Raw genomic sequence first — 14,071 nt, forward strand, 5'->3', positions numbered from 1 at the left:
TTCGTCGGTCCCGATTGGCGCTGACAGCAGTCTCACATGCTGTCAGTGGATGTAACCACAATTTTCTGGACTTTCCGCGTTTGGTTTGTTTACCACCAGATTTATCAGGCGAATTTTGGGCTTTTTCCTCCCAATGGACGGACCAGAGTGCATTTACGTAAGTCTCAGTAGAGTTGTGAGCAGATTTAGAGTGAATTTGTGCACTTACCGATTGACTTTGCAGACTATTTTCGATGACAAATGCAAAGCTGCCGGCATCACGGGACAGTGGGCTTCTCCGGATATTCTCTCTGTCACAGCCTTCCGGCCGGTGCTCAGGTGAATGCCCCCCTTGTGATTGACTCTCATCGGTCTGTCTAATATGTTGTCTGGATTTGCAGCAATACGAAGGATGAAGTGTCGAAATTTGCCTGCAAAGAAGACACCCGGATTCATCATCTCAAGTTCCCATTCATCTTCTCTGAGCCCATTCTCGCGGACTTTGTGGGCGAGACGTGTGCTATTTTCCGCAGTCTGCGCTCTCTCAAAGCCACCGAGCAGAAGCTGGACTATGTGAAGATCTCACAGTCGTACAGAAGCACAGTCAGAACTTACCTGGAGAAGCTCCAAGATGCCATAGCCTCAGGCTCCGATGACACCTTGATAGAGAGGCACAAGAACCTCATCACTCAACTGTACTACACAGAGTGCATCTGGCATCTGTGTGAGATTCTCTTCATTGATCGCGCAGCATCGGGAATGATCGTTCTGAAGCTGCTGGAGTGGATTCGCTTTCACATTCCGCAATCGGAGCGCTTGGCCACGGAATTGCTCATCCACGGCCGCGAGGCGGACGCCCACGAGGACTACTGGGATGTTGTGAGGGATCTCATCCTTCAGGGTCAAGTGGATGTGGCCAGAGCTCTGCTGAAGCTCCACTCTGCGGCGGAGAGTCTCAACTTCCAGCTCACCGAGCAGATTCTCAAGTCAATGCCGGTGTTCAACAGCTACGGCGGCCTTCCGGTGCAGAAGTTTCACTCCCAGTGGCAATACTGGGTCACAGACACGCGCTCCAAGCTGTCCACGGGTGTCCTGATGGAGCAGCCAGAGCTGGAGACGCTCGTGTTGCTGGCCATCGGCGACGAGGCGACTTGGAGCAACCAGGCAAAGTCCTCCAACTGTTGGTACGAATATCTGCCCGGCTTCCTCTTCTACACTACGCCCACGTGCAAGTTCTTCGAGCTCGGCACCTTCGCCGGCCAGTGGCTGACGCGCTGGATGACCGCGCATGGCCAGACGAGCTCCATGCCGATGAAGCAACTCGATCGCGTGATCCTGAGCGTGATGGAGAACGACATGCACCAGGTGCTGCACGATGTGCAGAACATCTATGACAACAAGTGGTTCGTCACGCACTTGGCGGATCTGCTGCACGCGTGCGGGCAGCTCGAGGTGCTCGTGGAGCAGCAGCAGAATGTGGCCAGTGAGCTGCGCGACTCGCTGCTGTTCGAGTACGGCTGCACGCTGATGAGTCAGTGCGAGTTCTGGCCCTTCGGCCTGGACTACCTCGAGCACGGTCCTCCCGAGGGTCTGGGCGCCATTGAGATTCACCTCTCGCGTCTGCCCATCGCGTCGGACGACGACGCTGAGCAGATTCTGGCCGCGGCCAAGGCCAGAGGACTGTCGTCGATCGAGAGGGACGTTTGTCGTGTGCTCGCGGCCAGATATCTGGCCAGCGACGATCACGGAAGCGCCCTGATGTGGGGAGTGCGCTCGCAGGACAACATCTACGTCACTTCCATCGCGGATATCATCCTGAACGTGAGTATTTTCCAACGCGGGAAGACTCAAAGTACTCTGAAATTCCTGATTTTCAGCACTACTGCAAGCACGGCGTCATTCTCTGTCCGGACGTCCTCGCGCACATCGGCCAGAAGATGTTTGTGTCACCGCGCCTCGTCTTCCTGGTGAAATATTATGACTTCCAGCAGTTCTACAAACGCAAGGAATTCCCACAAGCCGCTGAGTTGCTGATAAATCTGCTGGACTCGCGAATAACGCCAGAATTGTGAGTCCTTTTGACATCCACACAGTCTGCCAGGAATCGCTAACACTTTCCTTTGCAGCTTCTGGCCGACGCTCTTGGCCGACACAATTCCACTGCTTGAGTCCAGCGATCCGAAGATTCCCTCCAAGGAAACCACGCAGATCATTCATCACTTGGAGGCGGAATTCCTGCCACTTGTCGACAAGGTGCGCAGCTCAAGTGCCATCAGTGGCGAATCGAGGACGCCAATCCTGAATCACAGTCGCCTGGAGGACATTGATCAGCTGATAAGACTCCTGCGAATGGCGGCGGCGCGGAATCTCGCACGGATGCTCATCATCGAGAACACAGTTCTGTAGATGAGAAGCAACGAAGGCGATTTACAAATTTCACATCCTTTATTCTCACGATTTTTCACCAATCCTTGTTTCTCTTGTCAACCTCAATAAAGGAAATGTGCTGCAAAAGTGTTTCTCTCTCTCTCTTTCGGAAGGAATTATAAATATTGAGGGTGTTTTTTTCTTATGTACACATTTTTCTTATCTCTTGTCTTGTCTTGTATGCAAAATTTAGAATTATTTATCGTTTTTTTTTATACTTCGCGAGCAGACAACGGAAGATTGGCATTAAGCTCAGTCTCAAAAATTAAACCTCAAATTAATAAAGACGCGCGCGCACAGAGCAAAATTCGCCACCAAGAAGACTCTCTCTCTCACTTATCCTCCATGCTCAGCTTCAGCGCCTCCTCGAGCATCTCCTGCTCGCGCCGCAACTCCTGCTCCCTGACATTCTGCTCCTCCTGACTCAGGCGCAGCGCCATGGCCAGATCGGCGTCAATGGAGGGCGAGGATGGCGTGGAAGCGCCCTCGGGTGTATCACTGGAATGTCGCACGTTGAGAGATTCGTGCAGAGCTCTGAAAAGGCAGAAGAAAGATGGGGATTTTGCAGGGGGATTCAGAAGCGCCTAGCAGGACTCTTTCTCCTACTTGCCAACAAGCGAGCATATTTCACAGTAGGACAATCAGAATCACACTCGAAAAAGCAAAGATTAACAAACTCTCACCTCTGCAACTGACTGTCTTCATCACTCAGCGCTCCCGGCGTCAGTGGCCTTTGCGCCCTGAGAGCCTCCCAAATGTCCACCTGGTCGTTTTCACTGCCCGCATCGATGAGACTCTGCTGGATGGCATACTGTAGCAGATCATCCTCATCCTGGCCTCGCGATCTCAGATATTCTCCACCTGAAAATCACAACAAATTGCACAATTGAGAAACTCAATAAGAATAATTCCTCAATCATCTCACCGTGTTTCTCATAATCCGGCGGAATGTGGAAGCACCGATCATCCACAACGCACGTCAGACGATCGCCTTCCTCAATGTGAGTCACATTTGGCACAGGAGTCTCAAGTGCAAACACATTTCCAAACGTCACGCACGCATTGATAACGTGAAAGAGTGGAATTTCTGCAAGAAAAATAATAATTTCAGATCAGATTCGACACGAGATATTAGGGTTAATTCCTGACTTTACATTTCATTGCATAAAAAAAAATCCTTCAAGTCAAAATAATTGCTTTGCACAAATATTATTAATTCACTTGCATCACGCTTAGCCTTGTTGCAAATGCATCGCGTTTGACTCTCAAGATCAGTTCGGAATGAGATCGGAATGAGACTCACCAACTTTAACCGGAAAGCCCGCCGGAAGTTGCATGGTGATGAAGTCCTTGAGCTTGCTCACGTGCGGACTCATGATGCTGGACATGAGATCCAGAATGGGAATCACCTGCTCCTGCAGTTTGATGGGAAAATCCTCGCTCAGCCACAAGTTCGCCTTGAAATTCTGCACCTTCTTGGTCTGCCTCTTTGGTCTGCCCACGTCCTTCTCGCCCAAATCCATGTCCGAGAAGTATTCCTCCGGCGACACGAAATCCGGCGTGAATTCCGGCGGCGGCGGAATTGGCGGCACATTCATGCCATTCTCATCGATCGTGATCTGCTCCAAACCCCTCTCGGCGCCCTCCTCGGACACCCCAAACAGACTCTGCAGCGGCATGCCGCCGGGCTTCTTCGTCTTGGCCGGCAGCTCGGCCAGATGTTCCGTGCGCGTCCGCGTGATGAACTCCACATTCGTGGCGGAATACACTTTGCACTCGTAGCCATTCACGGGCTCATTCTTCTCGCTGCGCCAGCCCCAGATGCCCGACTTGTTGCGCTCGAAGCTGATCTTGTCCATGTCCACCGTGTTGGACGTCACGGGCGCCGTGAGGCGATAGTAGAGCAGCTCCGGCGGCGTCGTTATGCTCTCGATGGGCTCCTGGATCTCCTGCATCGTGTCCACTGTGGCCTCGCGCGTATCGTGATTCACCTCAATCATCACGGCAGTGTCCATCTGACCCTTGAAGATGTAACTGCGCCGCCCGCGCTGCCACGACGCGTGATCGAAGCCCAGCAGAGTCGTGTCGATGCGCACATTGGAGCCCCTCTTGTACACCCGGTACGTGTCACTGGGACAGAGGCGCGACATTAAAGGCACTGCAAAACACACACCGTGTGTGAGAATGATAAAGCAAAACAGCTGCTGATTGATTAGCGGCTAGGAAAGGAATTTTTTGAATAATCGGATTACGTCCGGAGACAAGCAACTTTGCGCGCTTTCCCTTGAGCACTTCAAGTGGAAAATCCAGGTCAGTCGGCGCCAAATGGGCCACTCACTATCGCGCCACTGCCTTATCAGTGACTCATGCTGGCGGAAAAGCCCCCCAAACTCACCCCAAGTGGTGAACTCCCACTTCATCTCCACGTAGAAATCGGGCGCATCGTGCAGACGCTGCAGCAGCAGGGGCACGTGCGTTGTCCGCTGCAGGTGTCTCTGGAGGTCCCTCACCTCCATCACGGCTCTCAGGATGTCCGGATTGCCCGTGCAGACTGCCTCCTGCACCAGCGACCAGCCGTCGCTCTCGATGTTTGTCTTCGCCCGCGTCACGAGGATTTTCACGCACTCCAAGTGACACAGACGCACAGCCAGCATCACGGGTGTCCTCCCGCGTGGATCCCTCTTCTCCACATCGAACTTCTGCCCGAGAAAACAGTCTTTTTAGCGCGCTTTTGCATGATAATTCAATTAATGGAACGCCTCTAATTGGATTATGTGATGAGTAATCACAACATTTCCCTGCAAATTTTCATGTCACCACACAGGAAAACACACCAAACACCTTTGCAGGAGAATGGAGAGTGAGATTATGTGCCTTTCAGAGCGGAAAATGAGGAAAATCTAGGGATTTCCAGGGAAAATTGTGCAGATTGCTAGAGTGTGAGGTTATGTGGAATTCTTACATTCTCCTGATTTAGGGCCTCCCGGAGCTGTTCTGGCTCATCATTCCACACCATCAAGTGCAATGGATATTGCTGCTTGATCTGCTCGATAGTCAGCATGCCTCTTCGATGCACTTTTCACACGGAAAACCAGCTATTCTCTCAGTTTTCCACCCACTAAACAAACCACCGAAAAGGGAACAAAACAACCGGAGGGGAAATGCTGTCAGTCCCGGGGAAAATGGAGGGGAGGCATTGGGATATTTTCAGATATATTTGGGATATTTTTTCCCTCTCCTAAATACTGTAAATCAGCAATTTTCACGAGTTTCCTTCACACTGTCTGATCGGAAAATATTTAAAATTGAAGGATAAGCATTGAAATCACTGTCATAGTTGGAAAAATGTTTGAAAACCCTACGAAATTTGCACGGAGAAATTTAACGGCTAACTTGCAGTGTTGCCATGCGTGTCACTCTGGCAGCACTAAACAAAAATCTCCCAGAGAGAAAACAGTCAGTCGTCACTTTGCTGTCTGGGGGAGGAAACGCGATGCCTTTTCCGCCCAAATAGCCGCATTTTCCGCCGCTTTTCCCCACTCAAACTTATCCCTTGGTGCTCTACAAGTGTCCAGTGAGTGTATTCCCTGTGAAATCCAGTGATTTTTGTGCCTTTTCGCTGTGGAAAAAGTGTCGTCGAAAATGAAAGTCACAGGTAGCCAACAACATTCTTTTCTGCCTCTTTTCCGTGTACCTGGAAAAAAAACCACCTTCGTGAGTGAGTCAAGATGCCGTATTAGGTCCCTCGGCACCATCTGCCATGACTCACGAGGGCGTCCCAGCGAGTGGGGCCCATTTTTCACTTGATAACGCTAATGGGGCCGCACGCGAGGAAGGCAAATGTCAAATGACGGCTTCCAAAGATGGACCTTTCGGGCCGCCTTTGCGGCTCCGCCGCCGCACCAGGGCTTCTCAGGTGGACAAAACAGGTGGATTTGCTCGTGATGAGACACCATCGCGCACTTCCTACACCTTTTCAGCCGTGCTTCTTGCGGAAAACACGAAATATGTTTGCTCAGTGCCAAGGGGTTGATGCACTCAGCAAATGAGTGACCCTGCAATGCACTTTTCCCGGACTTTGTTGCAATTTTTCACTAGTTGGGATAATTGGAGGAATTACAGAATTCTAGAAAGTGTAGGAATTTCAAATGAGGTCTTGTTGGGGGGTTTGAGTAAGAAAGAGAATTGGAAAAAGATAAAATCCTATAGGAAAACAGGTGATTTTCAAGTTTCTTTCCTCCAGTTTTATCATTTCAGACATTTTTCCAAACATTTCTTATCAAAATAGCAAAATTGTAATTTATTTGTGAGTGAAAATATCTATAAATATAGGTAATGCGTTTAGTTCTTATAGCAAATTTGTCGTCTAACAAGAAAAGTCGAGTAAGATTTTCCAGCGATTGAATGAATTTGTGATGAATTTCTTTGAAATTCTCCATCTATGAACCCCTCAAAGCGACCTTTTCGATCCAGCAATAGTGCAAAGCTGACCCAGAATCGTCCATTGAGGCGCTAAATGACTTCGCTGACTCCGTTTTGTGTGTGTCTTTCTCTTTGGCTAAACAGGTGCTTTAGATTAATGGGCTGCGAGTGTGTCTTCCTGCATATTTGATTCCGGGAAGAGAGAGTCCTCCAGGGGAAGGAAGGAAGGGTTCACTCTCGACTGAGTCACGCGTAAAATGCTGCTCAGTGGCATTTTGTGCATCGCAGCGTGAGCAATTTGGGTTTTAGAGAGAGAGTGAGAAACTGTTCAGTGGCCAGGAAGACGCTGAGACGCGATGGCGGCGGAGAGTGATGAGATTGTGAGTGTTGTGGGCAACGGCGGCGCGGCGTCCGGCGGACAGCAGGGCGCGGACAGTGGCCAGGAGGCGAAGGATGCCAATGCGAATGGTGAGACGGCGGCGGAGCAGGACAGCGGCTCGCGTGGCCAGGAAGCGAGTCGGAGTGTCAATGGGAATAAATTCCGAGGTGAGTGAATTTCATGGTGACTCCCACACACGATCGAATTGAGATGTGTGTTGTGCTGCACTGAATAATGCATGAAAAAAAAGAGGAGAAGAAGAGAGAAAGAAATGTGCAACAGCAGAAGTTAGGCGTCGCATTATATAAAATGTCTTGCTTTAATTTGCCGTGCGTGAGAAGAAATCAAACATTGTCTCTCTTTGTAATGACGGAAGAGAGTTATTTTCGATGTGTCCAATGTTTTTGAGTGTGACTCAAGAGAGAAATTGTTGCTCTTTTCCGAGGAAATCTCTGGAATCACTGTGTTATTATATCCATGAAACTGTCACTTAGATTTTCCCTAGAAATTATGCCTAATATTTGGGTGGAAGTGAAACTGTAAAGAAATCACAGATTTGCAGTTAAAAAGGAACATTTCAGCGATGTCAAAGAAGCTAAAAGAGAGCAGATAATTTAGCTGAAAAGTGTGCTAAAATATTAGCAGGCTGATTAAGCGATCGCAGCGGACGGTGGAGGAAACTCAAAAGCGTTACAAACGCAGCAATTTCAAGCTAAATTAATTAGCAAGTTTTTTTCTTGGCAAATTCCTTAATTTACCAAATTTTTCTGTGGTTTTTCACTGAAAATTTGGCTAATTTTGTTGTTGCTCACCGAATGGCTAAAATCTTAGCGAAAGAAAGCCAAAACATTAGCTTTTTTCATCTCAACTTTGAGATTTTATCATTTTCTGCTCGCTGGGAAATGCAAAAGAGTTTTGGATGCTGTGGAATCGCAACAAAGTTTAGAAAAAAAAAGAGTGAAATCTGAACATTTGATGTATAAAAATCATCATTTGGCACTCTTGCATGAGTTGCTGTGCGAAGAGTCTTTAAGCAATTTTCTCAAACAACAGCATTTCTTAATTGCATTCACGATAAGATAAAGCTTCCTAATTATTTCCATTACACTCATAATTGTCTCGTTATGCACGGTAATCTCGTTAGTATGCAAAATAGGTCGAAAAGTGTTGATGATGATTCTGATGTGGGCAAAAAGAAGGTGGAATTTTTAAGAAATTGTGGCCGAATGTGTTGCGGAAGAGACGAGAAATCTCACAAATGTTGCAAAATGAAGTGAGTGGAAGTTAAGAAAATGTAGCATGATAATTAAAAGGAATTCTATTCTCACTTTGAGTGCGAATTAATTTTACTTTATACCGCTAGACACTCTTTATCTGTCTAGCAAGATCACTCATCGCCTAATATCATAATTAATGGCGGGAGTTTTGCTTGGATATTTTTTTTTCTTCTCCTTCTTCTTTTTCTACTGAATATAATTGTTTGCTATTTAAACAATTTTGCAATGCTGCAAATGTAAGAGAGAAGAGTTTTAGTGAAAAATGTTTGCAAAGTGTGAAAGTCGGGAAATTCTATTGTGAATTCTTTCTGACAACTAAAATGAATTTTCACTTCACAATTGAATAATAAAATAAATTGTGTAAAATTATTTTTTTCTTTCATTCTGCAATATTGTAAGTTGAATCATCGATCTTGAGAAAATTTGAATGAATTGTTTGAATGAATGAAGAGTGGAAGAAGGTTTTATTGTCTCTCATTTTGTGGGGTGAATCATTGTTGAAAAATGTCTGTATATAAATAATTTCAAGATCTTATCTTTTTATCTCCTCTTCTGTCGAAATATTTACCTGAATATTTTCGGTTAGAGCGACAGTTTAGGACCACTTTCAGATCACTTTTCAGGCTTTCAATCAGCATATTTTCTTCTCTTTTGCCTCTTGCAATTTTTGCTGTGTTGTTTCTTTTCTTTTACACAAAACTCGCCTGTCAACTTGTTTTGCTTTCACTCATTCATAATTCGCCAAATCGATGGGTGAATGGAAAACTATAAAAAGTCAATTTGTTCATAGTTTTTGTCTTATGAATTTTTGAAAATCTTCTTATTTATTCTTTCTGGAAAAAAAAATTGAAATTTGTATCTTATGAGACAATAATAAAAAAAATCTTATTTATCAAAAAAGCACAAATTCCAATAAATACGATAAAATCAACTAAATATTGACAAAATAATAAATACAAATCAATATTTGCACTTTAACGGACAATTTGAAAGCGTTTTGAGAGTTTTGAAGTAAATTTAGCAAATTTCGCAGCTTTATTGATGCTAAATTTTGAACTCGCTTTGCTGAAAAATGACGATTTTAACTTTTGATAGTTTTCGAGACACCCGTCGATATAGAAATCTTTGGCGACTCTGAACTAAGACAGTAAATATCTATAAAGTCACTCCCTTTTTGCCTTTTTCAGTTTGCACTTGATATTCTGCTGTAGGTCTTCGCGTGAGTTTGTGGTCTTTTTGCCATTCTGTGCAACATTGTGGGATTTTCTCTCACTTGTCTTGAGTCACAATCTTGCACTGTGCGCAATTGCCTTCTCTTTCCGTCACTCTCTGGCTCTCAATGTTGTTGGAAAACTTGCCCGAAGGGAAGAGAAGAAAGAGAGACGCACAAGCGCGAGAGTTGAGGAATATTAAATGGATGATCAATGAGTGAATGAGTGAGAGATTATGACTTTTTTCTCTTCTTCTTCTCTTGAGATCAACCTGGTGAATTTTCACCGCACAACTTTCTTCGCAAGGCGACTTTTTTCTCTGCTTCTCTTTCACTGTTGGCAATTTTCACTCATCGGCGCGCGCGCGCACCTTCTTTCTCGTCCGCAGGCACACCGAGCTACTACGGTGACGTGTTGGATCATCGATCCCGTGTTTTGGGCGGCGGCGACGACGATGATGACGGTCTTGGCCCATTGCCCTACAAATGGGAGAAAGCCTACACGGAGGGCGGCGAGGCGTACTTCATAGAGTGAGTGGAAAATTAGCATTCTTAGCATCGCTCAATTGCTCTGCGCGCGCGTCTTCGCTGCTCAGGCGGAGACTTTTACTTTTATATTGTGCGATTTTGTAACAGTCAAACAATCTGGCGCAGTCATTTTATCGGTTTATTGACTCACAAGACTTTTGGCGCTTTTCACGTGAGGCCAATTATTTGTTTCTTAAATTATAGCCTTAAGAGGTATCTCAAGATAGCGATCATCTTACTAAAAAGGCGTTAAGAGGTTCTTTTTTTTGTGTGCGTCTCCCTCGTTGTATGGTAAATTGTAGCCAAATGAGCTGATAAATGATGCTTAATTCACATCGCTTTGTGACCTTTTCGCTGGATAAATACTCAAATATTTAATAAATAAACTCGTCAGCGCAGCAATTGGACGCGCTTAGAGATTTAATTCATGGAGTCGCAATGTTGTGCACAGTTTGAAATTGCAATGCATGACAAAAATCTTACCTTATCATGATAAAAAATCTTCTTAAGACGTTGCAAGGCGAAATTTTGAGTTTATTTAATACGAATTTCAGCTGAAAATGGATAAATGAGTTTCTTTGGCATGAAACGAAAGATTCTCAAATTCTGTGTTTAGATAATTAAATTCCTCAAATTCTTCTTGCCACTCCGTGCGAATAATATCGTTTTGTTTAAAGAAATCACACTCTGTATTAAGAGAGCCATAAATATTTTTCCTCTTCGCTGCCTTGACTCAAATATTTAGCCACTCATGAGTGCTATCTTGCCTTCCTCCAGTCACAACACCGGCACGTCACACTGGCTGGATCCGCGACTGTCCAAATTCCAGAAGAAATCCCTGGAAGATTGCCTAGACGACGAGTTGCCGTACGGTTGGGAGAAGATCGATGATCCGCAGTATGGAACGTACTTCATTGACCATGTAAATCGCCGGACGCAGTATGAGAATCCGGTGTTGGAGGCGAAGAGGCGCTTGGAGAGGAGTCGTCCGCCGAAGGGGCCGATCTTCACGAGGAATCCACTGGAGTTGAGAGGCGAGCGCATCACGACGACGCTGCTGAAGTCATCGAGAGGATTGGGATTTACCATTGTGGGTGGCGATGACAATGTGGATGAGTTTCTGCAGATTAAGTCAATTGTGCCGAATGGACCGGCTTGGCTGGATGGCAAACTGCAGACGGGCGATGTTCTGGTGTACGTGAATGACATCTGCGTGCTGGGTTTCACGCATCACGACATGGTGAATGTGTTTCAGTCAATCTTGCCGGGTGAAACGGTGCCGCTGGAGGTTTGCCGAGGCTATCCATTGCCATTTGATCCAAATGATCCCAACACGGAAGTGGTGACGACGATTGCCGTGGATGGGATTAACAGTGATCCGGAGAAGGCGAGAATTCTCATGGATCTCAACATGGATGGGAATTACAATTTCCTCGATATGAGCGATCCGGTGAGTCCGCCGGGCGCCATGGGCGGTGCGAAGAGTCCGCTGGCCAGACTGCAGGCGGATGGCTTCTTTGCGGATGGCAAGAGTGAGCCGGAAGTGCACAATATCAGCATTGTGAAGGGCGCAATGGGCTTCGGCTTCACCATTGCCGACAGTGCGTACGGGCAGAAGGTGAAGAAGATTCTGGACAGGCAGTGCTGCAAGAATCTACAAGAGGGTGACATTCTCCTGGCCATCAATTCCATTGGAGTGAAGCAGATGACGCACAATGAAGTGGTGCAGGTGCTGAAGGATTGTCCCAAGAGTCAGGAGGCTGTTCTGAAGGTGCAGCGCGGACAGTTTCTTCCATCCGGCGCTGCGGGGAAGAACAATTCGTTGACTGGTGAGAGGAAGATGCTGAAGAAGAGCAGTGATGGATTGTTTAGGTTTGGAAAGGATGGCGGATTGTTCAGGAGTAAGACGCCAACGGCTGATTTGTACAGCACGCAGCCGAAGGAGATTCTGCCAACTAGACCAAAAACACCACTTGTGGACACACGAGCGCGCGCCAAGACGCCCTCAAATGAGCTCAACACCGACGAGGCGTCCGGCGGAGTGGAGAAAGTGACGGAAAAGGAGGGAATTCCAGTGGATTCCAAGTCAAACACCAGCTTTGCCGATCATGATTCCATCAACAATGACATCCCGTACATTGATCCCTTCCCAAAGATGGTCATGGCGCTCACGGACAGACTGTCGGAGGCAAATATCAATCCGCAGCACGATAAGTATCATCAGGATCGCCTCCACTCGGCCAGCAAGACGTTCGCCTCAAGTCAATCGGATCTCAACAACTACGATCACATTGGTGCGGATTTCTACGTGAATGCACCCGGTTTTGGCGTCGGTCCGGTGCCACTGATGGCGCCCATTCCCACCTACCATCAGGACACGTGCTACTGCTTCGAGTGCCAGGACTTCAATCGGCAGCAGATGGAGTACATGCAGCAGCAGCAGAGGAACATGTATTGGCAGCAGAATGGGCGCGCGAGGAAGGTCAATGAGTACCTGATGGACAGACGGCGGGCGGGCTTCAGTCCGCTGGAGAGTCATCAGGGCATGTGGAAGTTGGGTCAGGTGTCGCCGGGTGAGGGAGGATTTGTGCAGGCGCCGATTCAGGTGAGGAACTTCAAGATTTTCTCTCATTCATTGCTGCGAATTCTCTGTTTTCTCTTCTTCCAGGAGGAATATGCTCTGTCTGAGGTGACACTTGAGCGCCAAACTCTGGGCTTTGGCTTCAGAATTGTCGGTGGCACTGAAGAGGGATCTCAAGTCACTGTTGGTCACATTGTTCCCGGTGGATCGGCCGATCGTGATCCTCGAATTGCGACTGGAGATGAAATTCTCAGCATTGATGGTGTGAATGTGGTGAGTTACACGCTTCCTTCTGTCTCCCGTTTTTGATGGATTGAGAGATGTTTTTGTTCTTAAAGGTTAATGCGTCACATCATCGTGTGGTGCAATTGATGGGCGAGGCGGCTTTGCGTGGCCAAGTGACGATGATCCTGAGGCGGAAGACGGTGCAGAAGCACAAAATCTATCCCTATGACATCATTGTGAGTCGCAATGAGAATGAGGGCTTCGGTTTTGTCATCATTTCGTCCACAAGTCAGTACTATGGATCGACAATTGGTGAGTTGTGATATGTAGGGAAGAAATTGTGTTTATTTCTCTCATTCTCTCTTCTCTCTTGCGCAATAGGGAAACTCATTCCCGGCAGTCCGGCTGATCGGTGTGCTGAATTGAAGGTTGGCGATCGAATTGTGGCGGTGAATCGGATTGATATTGCCGGAATGAGTCATGGCGATGTGGTGAATCTCATCAAGGAGTCGGGATTGCATGTGCGATTGACCATTGGCAGTCCGCAGGTCGTGAACAGTCAGCAAATGAAGGCGCCAGTGAAGAATGAGGGATTCTTTGTCGACGCTCGCTTCGCTGGTGTGCCAAATCATCCTCAATTATGACTCTGAAAGTGGCACAGGAGACGCTCAAAGTCTCCCTGTTGGCACTGCATTGTCTAATGATGTTTGATGGATGATGATGATTGAATATTTTTGGTATAGAATTAGGATGGAAAAATTCTTGTATTCACACCGATTATTGACAGTTAATCTCAAAGAGATCTCCAAAACAATTTCACATTTTATTGGGTATTTTAGAGGACAATTGTGTACTTAAAAAGAGAAATGAAGCAATATTAATTGGTGAAATTGTGTACAAAAGCAGATTCAATTTCATCTTATAAGAGAAAGGAAAGAGTGTAAAATCTCTCAAAGAAAAAAGAATGCAATAAGACTGATAAAGAGAGATTGCATTATAGACATTTTTCAATACTTATAAAGAAAAAAAAGGAAAGATATTTT

General features: G+C 46.6%; 3 protein-coding genes across 5 annotated transcripts; 2 read left to right on the plus strand and 1 right to left on the minus strand.

The window, feature by feature from the left end:
* The first annotated feature begins 34 nt into the window (after positions 1-34).
* On the plus strand, positions 35-2,407 carry LOC132256536 (nuclear pore complex protein Nup75). Its single transcript, XM_059753008.1, has 5 exons — positions 35-157; positions 224-318; positions 381-1,800; positions 1,857-2,047; positions 2,106-2,407. The coding sequence occupies exons 1-5, from the start codon at positions 134-136 to the stop codon at positions 2,383-2,385; spliced, it is 2,010 nt and encodes a 669-aa protein (XP_059608991.1). The 5' UTR covers positions 35-133; the 3' UTR covers positions 2,386-2,407.
* A 331-nt stretch (positions 2,408-2,738) lies between these two features.
* Positions 2,739-5,559, minus strand: LOC132256537 (ankyrin repeat domain-containing protein 13D). 2 transcript variants are annotated; one of them, XM_059753010.1, is made up of 6 exons: positions 5,369-5,559; positions 4,802-5,105; positions 3,710-4,564; positions 3,332-3,493; positions 3,090-3,267; positions 2,739-2,940 (listed from the first exon to the last, which is right to left on the minus strand). In XM_059753010.1, the coding sequence occupies exons 1-6, from the start codon at positions 5,465-5,467 to the stop codon at positions 2,739-2,741; spliced, it is 1,800 nt and encodes a 599-aa protein (XP_059608993.1). In that variant the 5' UTR covers positions 5,468-5,559. The 2 variants fall into 2 exon arrangements, with proteins under 2 accessions (XP_059608993.1, XP_059608994.1); XM_059753011.1 differs by having other exon boundaries at positions 2,828-3,008.
* A 316-nt stretch (positions 5,560-5,875) lies between these two features.
* Positions 5,876-13,964, plus strand: LOC132265903 (membrane-associated guanylate kinase, WW and PDZ domain-containing protein 1). Of its 2 annotated transcripts, XM_059766697.1 has the most exons (7): positions 5,876-6,061; positions 6,973-7,374; positions 10,084-10,225; positions 11,000-12,827; positions 12,891-13,076; positions 13,142-13,340; positions 13,410-13,964. In XM_059766697.1, the coding sequence occupies exons 2-7, from the start codon at positions 7,185-7,187 to the stop codon at positions 13,670-13,672; spliced, it is 2,808 nt and encodes a 935-aa protein (XP_059622680.1). In that variant the 5' UTR covers positions 5,876-6,061; positions 6,973-7,184; the 3' UTR covers positions 13,673-13,964. The 2 variants fall into 2 exon arrangements, with proteins under 2 accessions (XP_059622680.1, XP_059622681.1); XM_059766698.1 differs by lacking the exon at positions 5,876-6,061 and having other exon boundaries at positions 6,816-7,374.
* The last annotated feature ends 107 nt before the right edge of the window (positions 13,965-14,071 follow it).

This window comes from Phlebotomus argentipes, unplaced genomic scaffold (genome assembly GCF_947086385.1).
Source record: "Phlebotomus argentipes unplaced genomic scaffold, Phlebotomus argentipes genome assembly contig_5, whole genome shotgun sequence".
In the NCBI taxonomy this organism is placed as follows: Eukaryota; Metazoa; Arthropoda; class Insecta; order Diptera; family Psychodidae; genus Phlebotomus; species Phlebotomus argentipes.